The sequence below is a fragment of the Aulonocara sp. 'chitande type north' Nkhata Bay genome, linkage group LG17 (genome assembly GCF_057382095.1).
Source record: "Aulonocara sp. 'chitande type north' Nkhata Bay isolate Kocher_YH1m ecotype deep benthic linkage group LG17, A_spYH_male_GT1.1, whole genome shotgun sequence".
Lineage (NCBI taxonomy): Eukaryota > Metazoa > Chordata > Actinopteri > Cichliformes > Cichlidae > Aulonocara > Aulonocara sp. 'chitande type north' Nkhata Bay.
In genome coordinates this window covers 41237600-41256883 of record NC_141360.1, presented here as the reverse complement: position 1 = coordinate 41256883, position 19284 = coordinate 41237600, and the positions used below count along the sequence as shown (strand labels likewise).

Genomic DNA, 19284 nt, shown 5'->3' with positions numbered 1-19284 from the left:
GAAGTCAGAGAAGGGGGGAGGCGGGGGGAACAAAAAACTGCGACCTTTCCTAATAGGCAACCCTCCGCTGTTTTGGTCCAGTACCCACATGATTCAAATGCGCACAATTCGTCAATTAATGAGCACTTTTATTTTGAAAATGGCTTCGATTTGGTATTTGGTTATTCAATACCAAAACATTTTCCCCTCCAGGCGTGTGTTGCTGCGCTCCCTATCTTTGTCAGATTTGATTGATCCAGTTTGACTTTACACCCTAATTATTTATTCACACAAACCTCTCCAGCCAGTGAGCCTGTAACCGTGCTCAGCTCACCTCAGTCTCCTATAATACGATCGGTGTGTGTATATATATTTAAAAATAAAAGGTAAAGAAGCTATGATGCATTTTGGGATTATAACTGTTTAGGCCCAGATGTGCTTGGAGCCAGCTTTCATTTCCGATCTGTGCAGACGCTGGCTTATTCATAGGTGCGTAACATGAATAACAATAATGATAACCGTGCAGGAGCTGGATTCATTTACAGCACAGGCTAAGTTGGGGTGTTTAAAGGACAAATACATATTTAATTGTTGAAAAGTCCCTACATTTTATTTTATACAGTGATAGTTTTATTGTTTCATTTGGAGACCACCGACTTCACCACTTTAATTCAGAAGCACATCACAGATTATAACCTACATGCTGAGTAGGCCATTGGCTCATGGCTCCCCGTTTTCTGTGTGCTGCGGTGTGTTGAGGGCCGTCTGCCTACGAGAGAGGAATATTTAAATGTCTTGTGTTTTAATTGACGCCCGAACTAGAACTGTAAGCTCAGAAACGAGGAACAGCCCCCCATCTACCGGCAGCCTCTCCTCTGTCTCCTCTGCACACTGCGCACAGTCCGGAGCGGCTCAGTCTGCGCGCTGCACAGGGATCTCACTCTCACACTGCACAGCCGCAGGTAAGACTTTTTTCCATAGCTATTTATTCTTGAGGGCAACGCTTATAATAATAATAATAATAATAATAATATTAGTAACACAGAGAGGGCTTTGGGGGGAAAAACGAAAGGAGAAGCGGGCAGCGTGTGAAGCAATGCGCGACAGATCTGACGCGTGATAAAGACAGTGACATGGGTGATTTTGTCCAGGATAAAAGCGCAGATTTTATCGATCGGTGTGTGTTTAAAAAAAACTTATAAATATTTTTTCTTCTTATTATTTTTTCCTGTTTGCCTAAATCAGTCTCGATTATGCACATAAATAATAGATTGGAGTTTGCACGCCAGTAAAATCGTGCGAAACACAAATGTACGCGTTTTATGAAAATACAGGCAAAATGTCGCTGTGTGCGTGATTGTGATATTATTATTATTATTTTCATTTTCATTATGTATTTGACAAACGTCAGTGGCCCACTGAGCCGACTCTCGCCATGTCAAACAGAAATGCTGACACTGGATTTTTGTGCTTTAGTGCTTTTCCAAAGCCTTAAAATAAATTCAATTCCTTAAAAAATAACAATAATAATAAATTAATCTTTAACTTGGATAAATCACTCTCACTGACTAAAGCGGGAATGACACACAAAATCACTGTTTTATTTCCTACCGGTTTTTTTAAAGACACTTTAAAAATACTGACGGTGTTATAGATTTTTAAAAAAAAGATATTTCAAAATAAAAGTGACTTTTTTTTCGTTTTGTAAAAAAAAAATACATATATATAGTTTGGTCAAAATCCGGAGTGAAATAAAAAGACAATCAGACAAATAAAACGCTTCAACAATATATGTTTTAAATACAGAAAAAACTAAATAAACCAAACAGCAGCTACAAAGACCCCCCCCCCCCCCCCCCCCCTCCCCTTGGTGTTCACTGACACATTGGTAAACGCTCTTCAGTCATATTAAATGTCACTGCTGGAGGCAACGGGCCACAACGGCGTTATTTATCGACATTAAGGCTTTCATTAAAAATAATAATAATAAAATTTTCTTTAAAAACTTCTTCATATTCAAAACACACCCTTTTGCCTAATTCGCAGAGAAGACGCAGAATGGCAGGAAAACTGCAGTTAAGATTAAAAATCGCACACAGAGCTGAGCTTATCGTTCCACTCGGGGCGTCTTTGTCCAGGTGAAATGAAATCCTCGTGTCCTTTTTGAGTGCCCCTTTTCCCCCCACCACTCTGCGGCTGGTGCCGGGACACTGCAGAGCGCAAATGAGCGTTATGGGTTTGACAACAGCTGCACGTCCAGCCCGTCCAGGAGGGTTCAAGCCTCGTCTTATAGCGCTGCTATCAAGGGGCCTCCAATTAAAGCCAACACAACTTCGCGTGTGTGTGCGTGCGCGCGTGTGTGTGTGTGCGCGCGTGCGGTGAGGTGGATGGGTGGTGGGAGGTTCACGTGATAATGTAACACGTCTTGAGATGAAGCATCCACACCTGCAAACCTCCCCGAGCTTTGCTAAATCTATTAACGGGACTGATGTTTGTCTGTTGTTTGTGAAAAATAATGCCGTCATCGATCTTACAAAGACCACAGCTCGCTGGCATGGATCCAGCTGGAAGGTCACGCGGCCAAAATCTCCAATTAATGAACAAATTAATTAAAAAAATATAGTTTTGTTGTCACCAGGTCTGCACTGCATACAGGAAGCGGAACGCGTTTTATTTCCTGGCTTTATTATTTGGGCAACAAAGCTTTCCACACCCTTTTAAAACTGACACAGATCGTTATTGCAGCCCCCCCTGCGCCCTGCGTAAAGCAGACCATCTTTGGAGATAGGGATGGAATTTTAAAAAGCATGAATTTCTAAAAATATGCAATAGCTGGTTGAGGTTTCCCTGTGGCGACCACCAACTGGAGGTCTCTCTCTCATCTCGCCTTTACTTCCACGTTGCTTCTTATAAAGCCCGTAAGAAGAAAAGCAGAAAGAAAGAGAAACACACAAACAAATGAAATGCGGAGACTACACAGTTCTCGCTGCTGTCAGATCAACTCTCCAGCAGGTAAACAAGGTTTTGGCCTAATTCAGCAGACAGAGAAAAGACGAAGGGCCGCGTTAATGAATCCTTGACAGTGGATAATGACTGCTTCAAAAGAGCGTTTAAAAGAGGGAGAGAGAGATTTCTATACATGTAAGCCTGCAGCGAGCTGTTCGGGTTATCTGAGTAAGGAGGCTGTCGTTACCTGGGATACATTTTATTCATTAATTAATTCAGTTTTTAATCAAATCTCATTCATTTGGGCTGAAAACAAATCACATTGTTTCAAAAATGTTCAATTGAACCTGTCCCCGCCCTCTAGCCTATCACTGATCACTGCCCCGCCCAGACAGAATATTTATGTCACACACTGTGTGTGTGTGTGTGTGTGTGTGTGTGTGTGTTTGTGTGTGTGTGTGTGTTTTGGGGACCAAACCAAACACTCGGTCTGGTCCAGCTCGCACTTCCCAAAAACTCTGACCAACCAAAGTTTTATTAGAAAGTGTCTTTAAGCGACACCCCGTGAGACACGTGTTTATTCCCACTTGTGAGGCGTCCGGTGAAACCACAGAGGGCCTCGGTCGCCTGCTTGGGATGCAGATGATTTCATAAATAAATCTAATATATTTGCACCGACTTTGTGCAGCTTACGTTCCCGTCGTCTCGCCTTTAAATGGCAGAACAAACGTAATGAAAATGTCAGTACCATAAAGCAGTGGTCCAGAGTCGGGGGGTTTTGAGGGGAGAGTGACATCTCTTTGTTGCTGAATAGAAATCAGCGGCGATGCAGGGAGAGAGAGAGATGGGGAGAGAGAGGGAGGGAGGGAGAGAGGAACTCCTCCTACCAAATTATTCAGACTGGGCCGGCTCTGCTCTCTTCACAAATAGGACACGGTTCTCAAATCCAGGCAGTCCCAACCTGACCTCCAAGCACCGAGGAGCCCCGGACTGGGAAACTGGGAGAGAGAGAGAGAGAGAGAGATCACCAAAAAGAAACAACAACACACAAAAAAACTTTGTGTCATTATTTTGGCCAGTGTTCACACTCCCTCCCCTCCTCCCTCCTCAAACTCCACCACCACTTCCACACCGGCCTGTCGCATCATTTGGACTATATGTTGTTTTTTTTGGGTTTTTTTCCTGGAGGAGAGACATTCACAGGAAGAAGGAGAGCTCCTCCTGCCCCACTCACGCTGTAGTTTCTTCGTTTTGTCCTTTTTCTTCCCGTTGCTTCTGCTGAGGAGGTGATCTGAATCTCTGGGGTTGTGTCTATTTTTTCCTTCTTCTTCCTTGTGCCTCTTTTTTAGAGCCTCAGAGCCCATTTGGATGCGCTGAGAGAGCGGGGCGCAGCGCTGCAGTGCATTATATGGAAGTTGTGGGCTGCAAGACAGAGGCAGGCAGTTGCACGTTGCGTCCAGGACCTGGAGCCATGCTTTTCCACGGGATCTCCGGGGATCACATCCAAGGAATCATGGAGGAGATGGAGAGAAGGTCGAAAACGGAGTCTCGCCTGGCGAAGGGCATGCAGCTGAACGGAAGAGAGTCGGTAAGAGCCAGGCCGAGCCGTGTGTGAAATAATGGCTAAAAAGTCGCGTTAGTCTCACTTACCGCAAGACCGAAAAACGGCACGTTAACGTGCCCGGAAACGTGCAGACATTTGGGTGGTAAGTAGGAGGCCAGTGAGGAGGATTCTCGTCTTTATCCATATTATTCCATTGGATATGATAGATTTCATAGCAGCAGTATTCTTTTAATGGCTGCGTCTTCTTCTTCTGCACAAAAATAATTGGCGTGAACGACAGCTTTTAATTCTGGTGTCGTTATTTCTAAATATATTTAAAGCACCGTTTTAGTCTTGTCATCAAATAAAACAAACATTAATGTCGGCGTATTATTTCTCTGACAGCGTTTTGCATTTTCAGTTTCATATTTGCAAATAGAAGCCGACCTGATTTTTTTTTTAAATTAAAAATGATTAATTTTAGCATTTTAAATTTATTCGTAGATGGATTTAATTTCAAAACACGAACATAATCTGTATTTTTCCTTCATACGTATAATAGGTAAATAGGCTTAATTCATAGACGCGTTGTTCCATAAGTAAGAGCTATTTGCACATCAAGCTGCTGTAGCATAACTGAGGGTTTCACAGGCAGCTTTCCAGGTTTAAAAAAGAAAAGTTGAATTTTATGGCCAGCATTTCGTTTTTTTGCTTTTCTTCTTTTAAGCACAATGTTGTGACGATTTTCCCAGCAGTGGTTTGAAGCAGTCAGCTGCCATGAGCCTTGTTTTCCTTCTTTGTCCCAGAACATGCCTTCTATGAGCCCAGAGAAGCCAGCCCTGTGTGCCGGCTGTGGCGGCAAGATTTCGGATAGATACTACCTCCTGGCCGTGGACAAACAGTGGCACCTGCGGTGCCTCAAATGCTGTGAATGTAAACTAGCGCTGGAGTCGGAGCTAACGTGTTTTGCCAAGGATGGGAGTATCTATTGCAAGGAGGATTACTACAGGTAAGAAAACTGAAAGTTTAGCGTTTCAGTTTTACGGGCTTGCTCCTAAAATCGTGTGTCCCTCTTTCCCCTCTGTAACCTAAACCCAAATCTACTGACCCAGTTCGACAGTGACCTATTTATATATGATATTAGTTTCCAGCTCATAAATAACCATTTTAGCAATCATTGTGAGCAGTCAGCGTTAGCCCTTCATCAACAGGCTGCCAGGCCTCGGACCGAAAAACATCCCAGCTGTCACTAACGTGGGCTGCCTGCTGTTAACCGGGAATAAGTTTTAACAATGAAACTGTGCTTTCTCTCTGTAGCTTGGTGTGTAATGCAAACACGAACTTAATGCATAAGTCACCTTCTTATCCAAACTCTTATTATTATTTAATTATTATTATGTTAAAGTAATATGAGAGTAGCTCCAGAAAAACAGCTGGACAAAAATGTCCTATCCTATATTCTTAACGCACATTTTTACGGCACTGCTTCGGCTCAGGCCGGGATGCTGTTAGTTACGCTCTGTAATTATTACATACTTGTGTATTTACCTTCTGATAGTGTTGCTGAACATATGCTTGTATTATTCGTGTGTCGGAGGAAAGCAAACGGGCTAGCGTTCGTGGGTTTTATTGTCGAGGTTGTGTAGCGACTCTGCGCGCACATGTACACACCCAGTTCTGGGCCAGATGTGGCTATCAGAATGCAACCTCAAAATATAGGCCTGCTTTAGTGATCCTGTGCAGGACGCTGGAGCCACGCTAAGGCGCATGGAGGCCGCTTAAATAAGGCAGGCCTTACTTTTAGCTCGTGACACTGCGGGTTATATTTTAGTTTTTAGTCCCGTCCCCCCCCCCCCCCCCCGTGCTGTTTGTCCACTCTGGTCTTTATGGATGAGGAGTCTTGACTGTGTGTCTGTTCCAGAAGGTTCTCCGTGCAGAGGTGCGCGCGTTGCCACCTCGGGATATCGGCCTCGGAGATGGTGATGCGAGCGCGCGACTCCGTGTACCACCTGAGCTGCTTCACGTGCACCACTTGCAACAAGACCCTGACCACGGGCGATCATTTCGGCATGAAGGACAGCCTAGTGTACTGCCGACTCCACTTCGAGACGCTGGTGCAGGGGCCGGACTACCACCCCCAGCTCAACTTCGCCGAGCTGGCAGCCAAGGGAGGCGGCCTCACTCTACCCTACTTCAACGGCACCGGGACGGCACAGAAGGGAAGGCCACGCAAGAGGAAGAGTCCGGCCATGGGGATAGATATACCGAGCTACAACACAGGTGAGACAGCTGAGCTGCTCGGAGCTTCATTTCACATCGAAAAACAACAACGACGACGACGACGCGCTCACAATAAAAAAACCCTTTTTAGTTTTGGTGTGGAATCGCTCACATCTGCTTGAAGTTTTAGTGCATGGATGTTTCCAGCAGAAGAGGACAGTGAAACCAGGAAAAACATGCCGAGCTATAATGTTGTCATCACACACAAACCTATGAAATTAAACATTAAGCAGATTCTCGCGAACATTAAGGAAACACCAGTTTAGGAACCCTCCGCTGCACAGTGAGCGACTGAAATGATAAAGGCTGTCAAACGGTGCTGCCTTAATTAATCTTTTTCCTCTTTCCATTTCTTTCCTTAAAAAAAAACAAAAAAAAAACAAAATCGAGTGAATCAGAAAAAATCCAGCGAAATCTCGCAAATTCGTTTTTTTGATGGGCAGTTGCATTTTTTTCTGTCGCTTTTTAGTTGTAGTCGGGCCCTTCAGTATCCCCTCTGTAACACGCCTATTATTTCAATAAATGAAATGGATGCACTCGTTGCCTTGTTGGGTGCCTCGTAGTAAATGCACGTGAACGTCTTGCACCGGCGCTCCGAGCTGCGGGCTAATTGATCCGTCCACGCGCGCGTCTTTTACGCATCATTTCCGCCAACAGAATGATCGAAAGTTGACCTCGCCGCCGACCTGCTCTTCGACTTTTATAATTAGAACGAATTTAGGTCATAACACGTGAAAAACAACGCGTTTGAATGGAGTAAACGTAATATAGAAAATAAATCGTGGACAAAAAAATGTCCGAATATTCCGCGTGTTTCACTTTTATGCGAGAAACAAAAAAATAAATTTAAAAAACCGCTGGAAAGCGCAAATGAAGCCAGTGTTAAACGCAGGTTTCACGTAAAATGCTGCACTGGATCGTCGAATGTTATAAGCCGACCCCGGCCCTCCCTGCAGTGTCCCCATTTTGTTCTTGCTTTCTGCGAATTAGTGTGCGGTTGAGAAAGTTTGGCATTGTGCGCCAAGTTTCCTGTGTTCCTAGTGAATGGGTAGGAATAGGGGTAATCTGCGCGTTAATTGTTCTTTGTTAATTGAAGGTGACGTTGGAATCCCTGGCCTCCCGTGCGGCGGTCAGCACAGTTCTCAGGGACAGAGCAGCGCCGCGCAGAGGGGCCTGCTGCAGGGAGAGGCCAGGGGCTGAAAACACAGCACCGTACAGTCAGCGCTCCGGTTAAATGAGCTTCGGTTTGTTATTCCTAAACACAATTCTAGGGGATTATGCAAATTCCAGTTTCTCACTGATGCTCTAATAGGAAAAAAGCCATTGTAGTCCCGTGATTTTGTTTCTGTAGTAAGAATAAGAGATTACGCTTATTCTGCCAAAGCGTTATAACAGAGGACAAGTTAAAATAAAATAGAAATAAAATCCACGCTCACAGAAAAAGGCCCAAAGCGCAGTTACAGTGATGTCCATGTGAATTAATTGGTATGCTCCGCAGACACAATAAAAGTCCCAGAGGGAATATAATCGTGTTCATTTGGGACTCGAGTGGAAACACCATCAATTTTTAAAAGGATATTTTTGTTTTTAGCCACATGTAATTAATTTAAACGTTAAAATGTTAAAATGAGCTCACAAATGAGAGATTTTATTTTATGTTTTAAAATTAAATTAAAACGGCATCAACTGAAATAAATATACATGCGCATATATATTTATTTCAAAGCACTCTTTTGCCTCCACTGGGCTCTGCATTACGAACACACTTTTATAGCATCACTGTGTTGTTCATATAAGTGGCTGCACAGATCAGCAGGCTCTTATTCATAACAAATAGGAAGAGGTTTTGTTTGAGGTTTTTGTTCCTGCTTTTGCAGCACATCCATGTTTGTTTTCACCAGGGAAAGGTGTGTGAGTCTGCTGTGGATTCCACAGCAAAGCTGGTCTTGTTTGGATACAGAGACCCCTAGTGGGTAATATCTAGTTAAACACGAGCCAGTGAAGACTGGAACAGAAGAGCACAAATGTCAGTGATTGTTAGGTTAAAGCTGGATATTCAAACATAATGAAAGCCTTTCACACGTATCAGCATCGCTGTTCTTCTTTTAAATGATGTGTAATTTAGCCCCAAAATGGCTCAACAGGACACACTTTAGAATTGAGAAATCCTACATTTCTATATTTTTGCTGCTTTTGCAGCCACGTAAAAGATTCAGATACTTTAGACGTGCTTTCCTGAAAACACTTCTTTTATGTGAGGATCAAAATAAATACATTTTCATTGTATGTTTTTAGACGAAATCTCATAAAGTCTGGGACAATAAAAAAAATCAAATTGTGTTTGAAAAAAGCCTTTTTTCTCGCAGTGACAAGCAACACTGCTAAGCAGCGCCTGCGTTTAATTTACTGGATCCGTTTTAAGTATTTTACACACTAAGCTACTGACAAATGAGGCCCATTAGGCCTATTAGTCTTTGCAAACACAAGCAGAAAGGATTTAGCCCCGTCCCAGCGTACAGTTAAAATTCATCATTTTGCTGTTTTTTGTTTCAGATCTGCTCACGCAGACACGAGCCGCACGCCGCGGTTTACTTTCCTTTTAGCCGGTTCAGTCAGCTTCTCGGCTTGTTGAGGATTTTAATTGTTATCAGCACTTTGACGATACGCCGTGACGACACAGAACAGCTGTTTCTGCCTTAGCCTGTCAGTGGAAATCTTTTGTCTCTTTTTTCATCAGCGTCAGTTGGAAATCACTGGAATGAAGCTGTTTTCTTATGGTTATAGCGGTGCTAGTGGCCTGGGGCACAGTGCAAATGAAGTCTGACACAGAGGGCTGTTTATCCAAATGTAAACTGACCTGCCGAAGTTTCTTTTTTAAAGCCCGCCTCACGCTCTGCCCTCTCTTCAGGCTGTAACGAGAACGACACCGATCACTTGGACCGGGACCAGCAGGCCTACCCTCCGACGCAGAAGACCAAACGCATGCGGACCTCCTTCAAGCACCATCAGCTGCGGACAATGAAATCCTACTTTGCCATCAACCACAACCCCGATGCCAAGGACTTAAAGCAGCTGGCCCAGAAAACAGGCCTCACTAAGAGAGTCCTACAGGTAAGCAGAGTCATTGCTCCTACTAAAGTCGCTCACCCCACCTGTGTGTCTGCACGCCACTCCTCCTCCTCATTGACACCAAAGTGATCATTGATGTCGTCATCTTTTTTAGTTTTGCTTTCTTTTGTTGGTCCATTCAGTCATTAGATGTATATCCAAGGGGTTTATCTGGAATTTGTAGATGTTGTTTCTTTCTTTCTTTTTCTTTCTTTTGGAGGGAAAGAAAGGAGAAAGCAGTTAACTCTTATATTGCTAACTTTGTTAGTAGCCAGAGTGCACTTTTACTTTAGAAGAGAGAAAAAAGGTGTAATGAAAGTCTCACAGTTAAAAACAACCAAATCAACCAAATCAGTAAATTGTAGCATTTTGTTTTGATTTGCTATAAAAATCCACATTCTTGTATTGAGTGTTCAGCACAGACTCACTGGTTCATTGTTACCTTGCCCCTTAAGCCCCAACTAATGTATCATACAAAGATTCATATACTTGAGACAACTTTGAAACAGTAACAGCTGTGATAACTTGACTTGTAAGCTAATGTACACATGATCTGATACTTTCTTTAAAAAAGAAAAGAAAGTTCCTTAAAGCACTAAAAGTAAAAGCCACATTGGGATTGGTTTGCAGGTTTGGTTCCAAAACGCAAGAGCCAAATTCAGAAGGAACGTTTTGCGACAGGAGAATGGAGGTGTTGATAAGGCTGATGGCACCTCACTCCCTCCGCCCTCATCCGACAGTGGGGCCCTGACCCCCCCCTCCAGCGCGGCCACACTAACAGACCTGACAAACCCCTCTATCACTGTAGTGACCTCCGTCACCTCTAGTTTGGACAGCCATGATTCGGGGAGCCCTTCGCAAACTACCTTGACAAACCTTTTCTAACAAGCTATCTCTAGCAGACTGATTCTGTTTGGGTTTGTTTCCCCTTTTTCTTTCTTTTACTTTTCTTTCTTTGTTTTCTTTCTTCAGTTTCACATTTTATTTTTTTAAAGTGACACCTTTAAGTCAAGCAGAGACAGCTCCTTGGAACACAAAGTGCTGCACTGTGCACGCAAACAAGAGCAACAAGAGCAACAAGCAGCAGCGACCGCATTAAGACACGAGGAAACCATTTTAATGTGTAGCATTTGAAACTGCAGATGCAGAGATTGACTCGGGATGGGACGTTTTTGGAGGCGAAGGCTTTAGGAAGGAAAAAAAGTTTGCCTGGAAAACTTAATTTGTACATTTGTCTTGAATTCTGGTTAAAAAAAGAGTGAAAACGGGCCCTCCTTAATTTATGCTTAATTGGTCAATTTTAAAATCCTACCGCTATTTCGCCCTCAGATTCCTGTACATGTATGCACTGTGTTCGCACTCTCCGATTTAAACATTTTGTTTCTGTTTTGGACTCATTTGGGAAAAATAAACTTGTAGAATGTTCTGTATATGGGTAACTCCAGAAAACAGGCTTTAATTATTTCCGAATGTTTCGGTCTTAAAGACCGAGTTGGATGGAATCAGAGCTGCACGTGAGAAAAAGAAGACGAAGGAGAAAAATGTGCAGATAGGAAACTTTACTGTGACGAGGAGAGAGAAGCAAATCCCTCAATCTGTACAGTGGTAACTGTTCAACGTGTGATGTCGTCACCTTTTCGACAATTAGAAACCGGCCAGAGAAATTCTGATTGGAGAGCAGTTAACGATTGTTTTCACGACGGAGCACTTTTTGGTTTTTTGCCTTTTTTTTGTCGTTGTCTTGTTGGCCTCACGGATTAACCACGGATAAAAAGCCTGGTGAGCGTAGATCCACAGCTAAACTCGATTGCACAGTGACAATATACTGCCCAGTGAAAAGTGCATTATTGTTTTTATCATGTTGCTCAGGGTAACGATGTGATCTTGGGGAAAAAAGAACAGAGCAGGGCGAGGGGCGAAGCGGCCGCGACGTAGATTTGTAGAGCTGACATGAACATTCAAATGACCTCACATAGGTGGAGTCGTGAGAGGCAGCCAGCGGGAAATCGCTGTCCGTGTGTTCTCCTTTCCGGCCGTATATTTCTGCTTTGTTTAACGACACTTGCCACTGAACAGACCAAAAAAAGGGAAAAAGAAAAACCACCACGTTTCTTCTGGCTGAAAGGTAGAGAGCGAGAGAAAAGGAAAGGGCGAGCAAATCTTCAATGGAGTCGACGCATTTCGTCGTGAGCGGGCGTCACGGTTTGTTCTGTCGGGGGCAAAGGTGGCGCCCCCGATCTACTCGATGGAGTAGATGCCTAACTCAGTTCTTCTATGTGCCTTACGCTATAACTTGGGAGAAGTTTGTGAAATTCAGGATCTATGTGTTCTTTGTTAACTGATTCACATCCTTTTTGGCGCCTCACTAGTTTTGTACTGTTTTGCATCTTATCTCCGAAGATCTTTTTATGGTGTATCCTGTTAAAAAGGGGGCAGCGATGTCACGGAAAGCATTTGTGCACTCTTTCAGATATAGTTGGGTAATCCGAGAACCTTATATATTGATCTTCGTGTTAATAGTTGAGTACAGTAAGTGTTCTATCAAGATTGTCCATGTTTCCCTGTTTCTTGACAAAGATGGTGTATAGAAACTATTTCCCCTTAAATATTTATGGACCAAACGGTTGTTATATATCTTATTAAATTTGTGTGAATAAAAAAAAATACTTTGCTTTAAATGGGTTTTTATTTTTCATTACACTCGCCATTGTTCTGTTCTTTCTTGGATACAGTTGTTTTTTTTTTTTTAGTTTTGTTTCTCACATCAACAAACGAGAAAGCATTCAGTTATTAATGACCAGTTAAACGTCCTCATTTTTGCCTCCATTTTTAATTTCTACTTCCTCTTTTATGATGTTTATGGTTTTAACGTAATGCCCCATGGATTTGCATCTAAACCCTGCAGTCGAAAATATGAAATTGCTTTTTAATGCATGAACATGGCTTTAAATTTTAAATTAAAGGAATGCTGCAAAGCATATATTGATTTCTATCTCTATATATATATATATATATTTATGCATAACATATTGGTAAACCTAAAATGAAGTAAGAGTAAATGCAGACCGCGTAAAGCCAGGTTGCTCTGTAGTTAATATATTCTTACTCTATCATTTCTTTCAGGGAGAACAAATCTTGGGGCATTACAGCCATACATCCCGACGTTTGAAAATTCCCTAAAGTATTAAGAGAAGGGGAAAACTTTGATGGGAAATCCTCACCATTGAAGACAAAGACAATATTAGCATAAGATTAGAGCGTAATGAGAGCGAAAGGGCAACCGACAGCAACAACAACATAAAAGATTAAAACCCCCAAACCTGTTTCAGTTGCAAATGTACAACAGGTGATTTTTGTTTTGCTTAAAGTTTGTCCATCAGCGGAGGAGACCCCCCCAACCCCCCACCGTGTATGATATTTATGATGTGAACGCAAATCTTTCTGTACTGGAGTGGTTCAATGCACAAAAGTGATAATAAAATGTAACATAGTGTAGAGAAAAACAGAAGAGGCAGAACGTGATTCAACACACACACCTGCACACGCTACAGGGTCTACACTCACACACGCACACACACGTGCGCGCGCGCTGCTGCCCCCGTGCACCTCATCCAAGAACCAGCTTGCTAAATAGAAGTTTTCTTTTGTCACGAGTGTCATTTGGTAAACACGCGGCCTCCTTGAAACTCGGCAGCAGCAGGATGCCCATCAAATATGATGAGTGTATGAAGAGGACTGCAGAGCTGGAGCTTTGCCATCTGGCTGCACCGAGGGAAGGAAGTGAAAAGGAAAAAGAAGAGATTCTCATTTTGCATGCACCTCGTCATCTTGTTAACATTTTTTCCTTGAGATGTATATTATTATTATTTCCTTTGATTTACTGTATGATTTATTGTCAGCTGCAAAAATAAAGCATATGAAAATCAAGTCCCCGAAGCACATGCGGTACCTCACGTGGGAAAAAACACTCCAAATGTCACAGTGAGGACATTGATAGCACTGCTTCAAGCTCATTTGTTCTTGACATTCAGCTTGCTGTCAAGGGTGAAGCGTTGCTGCTTTCTTACCTCGTCGCTGTGGATATTTATGAAAGCGGCAGATCTCCAGTGTCTCGCAACATTCCTAAATATTTCGCTCGGACGCCCGAGATTCCTGCTTTTTCATGTGTGTATGTCTAAAAAAAGCCAAACCATATTTATGGTGTACTGCCGTTGTTTCAGCTCTATTCCAGTGATATAAAATTATTTATTCATTTGAACACGTGATTGTTTTTGTAATAAAGGATAAAAACAACCAATCAACCTCATACTGACCAGTGTGATTTACGCCACATGAGATATCGTGTGGACCGTCTACTATAGGCAAGAATTCCACCTCATAGGTGTGCTGTGTGCGTACTTTGTGTAAAAGGAGGATACACACGTCATATAAAGAAGGTATGTTGTGGAAAGGGGGAAAAAACATGCACAAAGAAAGGAGGAGGAGGGGAGAGAGAGACTGGAGCCACATGGGGACCAGTAAACAGGCTGGTGTTGAATTCCAACAATGTGGAAAACAGCAAACACTTCAGTCAGTCCAAGAGGAAACCTCAGTCACTGGGGTGCCTGTGCTGCGCTGTGGCAGCGGGGCTGTGTTCCACAGGTCTGACGGGAGGACGGTGGGCGGGTTGACACCGCAGAGCTACAGGAAGCAGGGCTGGAGCAGACACACAAACAAATACAGCCAGCCCCGCTCGGCGCTTGGAGCCGCAGGATAAAAATTCTGGACCAAATCGCGGCCCTGCTCGACAAGTATTTCAGGGGTTTGCTGCTGGTGGCTGTGATGCATCTCATCGGTAATGTTTGTGTTTGTCAGAGCAGTGGCAGCGCTGCTCCTTCATCACGGAATATTAAAAGGTGCACATGGAGAAAGGATATTTGCATGGAAATAAATATATAACAACAGTACACTGTAAGCATTTGTGCACTAAAAGTATTTTCTTTAAATCAGTGAATGCTTTTAAATTCAAATAAAATATCCTCGTTCATGCAAAGGCAAGAACGAGGTTGTGCTCGCAGCAACAGGAGATGAATGCAGGCCCTCTGTCGACTGGTATCCTACTCTGCCTTTCTTCCTTCTGTTAAATGACAGCTGTGTACTACGATGATAGAAAAACAACGCCGACAACAGTGTGTGCTTTCAGTCACACGAGGATTCGTTGAAACACTGTGGCTGATCCCGACATATGTGGTGGTCCAAAAAAAGGGGGGAAAAAGTTCATTTACAGATAAAGCAGATGGGTTTCTGCTCAGCATATAGCGCTTTAGTTTCAGTCTACATCCATTTAATTCCACTTATCCAATTCAAGGTCACGGTGAGGCTGGAGCCGATCCCAGATGGTTGCAGGTTGGCCAGTCCAATCAGTCAATTCAACGTGGATCATGATGTACAATGCAAGAGTGCTTTGATCAAACATGTAAAGCCATCGTGATTTTAGCTGTAAAAACCACCTGCAGAAATGCAACTTTCTGTGGTCAGAGCAGGCTCGTTGGATTTACAAACAAAACATGCATTTGTGCAAATTTTGAAGGGTTTGGTTTTTAACGTCGGCTTAAGCTTGTGACATTTGCAACCAAGGTTTGATATTTGATATGTCTGTCTGGAAAAATATGTTATACGGAAAGGTCAAATGAGAAACCAGCTCCAAGGATGAGGATTCTGCCTGTCATCACAGGGGAAAATCTCCAGGCCCCACGAACCAGGTCGACGTCAGATTCAAATGAAATCAGGAAAAAATAAATACTTTGCTGAGCGTGCATCTAGTTCTAGATGTTGCAAAGCAACAAGTGCAAAACTCAAAGTGTGTTTCTGCAAGCGCACATTGCACGAGGTCGCACATACATTATCACACATTATCGCACGCACGGTGACAGGCGACAGGGTCGAAACAAAGTATGGAACAATCACCAAGGCATAGGGCGCACCTGCAGTTTACATGTTGCTCTGATAGTGTTGTTTCTGTTGTCACTCTGTGTGTGTGTGTGTGTGTGTGTGTGTGTGTGTGTGAGATATTCTGCCAGTTCCGCCTCAGTTGCCTCCTCTCAGTGCTAGGCACCCATTTAACCTCACCTCGCACACCAACCACCCTGCTAACTCAGACACACACCGGCACCGTGACACACACATAGACAGATGTCAGAAGGGTGACGATGTGAATGAAACACAGCCCCACAGCTGTGTGTGTGTGAGAGAGAGCTGCACAAGTGTGAGACTGAGGCCTGCCCCTCTGGCTGATGCAGAGCAGGTGGAGAGATCCAGCGTGCTGGGTGTTTGCCAAGAGAAAGGACCACACCAACAAATACGGAGCACATGCAGGGAAACGTAACAGACACGCCGAGCAGACGCGCACAAACAAAAGCAGGCGGTGAAAAGCAGCTTTTGTAAAAGCGATATAGATAGAAATATTATGCCCGTTTTGTCCTTCACGTTATCACAAACTATCTCTCCTGTGCCTCGTTTGCACAGTGCTCTCCACATGCCATAAATCCTCCATTTCTCTGTTGAGCTGTTATTCTATATTTACACCTGTTTGTTATGTGACGGCTCACATCTAGACAACCTTGAAAATGCTGCGATCAAGGCTGATAACTACAGGTTGCGATTGCACTTTGAAGACAAAACAACATTAATTAGCGAATAAAATGGAAATGCAGGCATCACATGCACGCTGCCTCCAAGTTCGCCTGGGTATTTGGAGAGAGAGACGGGGAGATACAACATTTCATACATATTTCCATCTGTAATCCCTCTCTCTTTTCCTGTGATAGCTGTGCTCTGTGAGGTACATAAACAGGATGCTCGTCTGCATTGATAAGGCATGCTTCAGTGTGTGACAGGTCATCTTTGTACTGGAGGAGTGTAACCTCTCAGTTCTTGCTAAACCTTCAGGATGCACGCAGATCCTCTCCCCTCCATCTGCTGGTCTCTATGAAGTCTGCACCCGATCACAGGAGCTTTGACTGCAGCTTCTGTCTCTACCACATTGCAGTCACACCTAACCCCTGAGCCAGATCAACAACACGCAGGAAAATAAAAAGACGCCAACATTTTCTTTTTAAGTGTTTAAAATGTGCTTTCAGCCTCTGGGTGCAAAAAAAATCTGCAAATTTAGCAGTGAAAAGCTGGAATGCACTGAAACCTGCACACGTGTTCACAGCTAATACTGCTATTGTGCAAATTATGTGAAATTGACCGTTTTTTCTTTATTTCACAGTGTTTGAGTTTGGCCTAAAGTATATCATGTTTACAAATAATCAGATGAATTATTGTCTAATTGAGTTGGTCTTTGTATAAACGACTTCATTTTTTAATGTAAAAAAAATTGCAAGTAAACTCAGATTAATTTTAAGCTTTCTGTAGTCTTTTTAGCTTGGATCACATGTCTAACCTCAACAATGCAAATTTCCATATTATTTCAGGTGGGAGTGTTTGGAGTTACGTTTAACTGAAATTCCACTCTTTTTTTGGGAGTGACCAGTATCTGATCTTCCCACATTAGATCACTACTAATCTTGTTTTACATAAACGACTTCGCATCCCGCTGCACCAGTGGTGTCACAGCTTAAGCTCTCTAACATAATAATGATACAATAAATGAGTAGAGGACCACCTGTTTTAGCTAACATCCATTCCCTGCATGCTTCCTTGGAATGCTACAGGATTAATGGGCAACTGTAAAGTACGGTCAGCAGACAGATGTTCATCCAGTGGTTCTAAAATTCCAGGAGGGGTTAAATAATATGGAATATGTTATGGAAACTTTCAGACTATTTTTGTTTGCTAAGCCAATTAACGCTGACTTATGAATAGAATTTTTTTTTATTCCAATTTCTTTAGATCTCTTAAAAACCACCACAAGTGATCAGGCTTTTGAACTGCTGACATTCTGCACACACCATGACACACTCACTACAACCACTGGACTCTACACACTGCCACTTTAAATCTTTACTGCACAAGTTTTTGCACAAACTGTAAATACCAAACAGTTGTCTTACGTTCTATAATATTTAATAATTTAGTATTTTGTTATTTTTATTATTATTTTCCTCTTTAATATAACTGCACACTTCTATATGTTCATGTAAAGCTGAGGAGCAGAAGCCAAAGAATTTCATGTGGCTACACTGTTTATCTGTACGTGACAATAAAACTTGAAAAATGCCACCGTGTGGCAGACATTAAATAGTATTTTGCTTTGCAGTGTGTTCTAAAAGGTAATCTGAGGAAACTGAACAGGTGGAGGACAAAAGATGAAGCATCATGGCTGATGAACTGATGATGCAGATTTCATGTCCTATAGGAACAAAATCCAGCAAAGACCTGACACAGCACATGCAGGAGGCATCTCGCCATTCAGCTGATCCACCTGCTGTTTGCCTCGTCAGAAATGGTCAAGAAGCCATTTTTAATAAAATGCCAAATTACAGTAGAACTGGCTGAAAAGCAGTGGTAGTAGGTTTCATGGAGTGATGAATCCAAATCTAAATGACATCAATATGCAACACTCTCATTCATGGATGGGGCTCCCCAGAGCCTAGACCTCAGCAGTGCTGAAGCAGTGTGGGATCATTTTGACAGGAAATGGAACAAAAGGCAGCCAACATCTAAAGCAGACCTTTGAATGTCTTTCAATGAGCCTGGAGAACTATTCCTGAAGACTACTTAAAGAAATGAGAAGAAAGCTTGTCTAAAAGAGTTGAGGAATAAAAGTGGTCATGCTAAATGTTGACTTTCAGAAACTCTGGTTTGGCACTATACTGGATTTCCGTGTGTTTTCCCAGAGAAATACAACGAAACGAGGTCTAACAACTTTGGTTGTTGTTTTTATTGCCATCACTTATGGAATATCGGAACATTCACGCTGCGGCCAAATTCTTGTAAATTCAGGCTCGCTGTCATCAGTTCTCATTTGTGGGAATATCGTTCAGCATGTGTGTTCAAACACATCAGAGTTAAATGTCACACTTACAGTAAAAGGTCTCTGTAAACTCAGCGATTCAACCTACTTCATTTCCCCTGGAGGAAGAACCTTTTCCATGCTGGTTACCTGCGAGCGACACCTGAAAGTTTGGAAAGGAACAGAGCGAAATAGATGAGAATGCTTCCCTTTCTAAAAAAAATATCCCCAAATCAAAAGGAGATCCTCTCTGTTAAATAAACAATAAAAAAAGAACACAAAAAGTTTGCCATTGGTTTAAAGCGCCACATCAGTGCACAGAGCCACTTTTAGAACAATGGAAACCCAACACGATTATTAAACAGTTTTCTACCAAACACGTGGAGGCATGCGTGTTGAACTACAGGAACTCGTGGTGCAGCTCCCCTTGCAGACTGATGCATTACTTTTCATCCATCCATCTAATTATTCCCTTAGAAACCTGAAATTT

General features: G+C 42.8%; 1 protein-coding gene across 2 annotated transcripts; it reads left to right on the top strand.

The window, feature by feature from the left end:
- The first annotated feature begins 113 nt into the window (after positions 1-113).
- lhx9 (LIM homeobox 9) lies at positions 114-14312 on the top strand. 2 transcript variants are annotated; one of them, XM_086268430.1, is made up of 6 exons: positions 114-941; positions 4275-4513; positions 5275-5477; positions 6390-6748; positions 9657-9859; positions 10487-12939. In XM_086268430.1, exons 1-6 carry the CDS (start codon positions 770-772, stop codon positions 10739-10741), a joined length of 1431 nt encoding a protein of 476 aa, XP_086124556.1. In that variant the 5' UTR covers positions 114-769; the 3' UTR covers positions 10742-12939. The 2 variants fall into 2 exon arrangements, with proteins under 2 accessions (XP_086124556.1, XP_086124557.1); XM_086268431.1 differs by lacking the exon at positions 10487-12939 and adding an exon at positions 12980-14312 and having other exon boundaries at positions 115-941.
- The last annotated feature ends 4972 nt before the right edge of the window (positions 14313-19284 follow it).

Coding starts and splice junctions, on each gene's coding strand:
- lhx9 (XM_086268430.1), top strand. CDS start 770: ATGTCTTGTGTTTTAATTGACGCCCGAACTAGAACTGTAAGCTCAGAA. Junction 4,514..5,274: donor AGCTGAACGGAAGAGAGTCG/GTAAGAGCCAGG, acceptor TCTTTGTCCCAG/AACATGCCTTCTATGAGCCC. Junction 9,860..10,486: donor TCACTAAGAGAGTCCTACAG/GTAAGCAGAGTC, acceptor ATTGGTTTGCAG/GTTTGGTTCCAAAACGCAAG.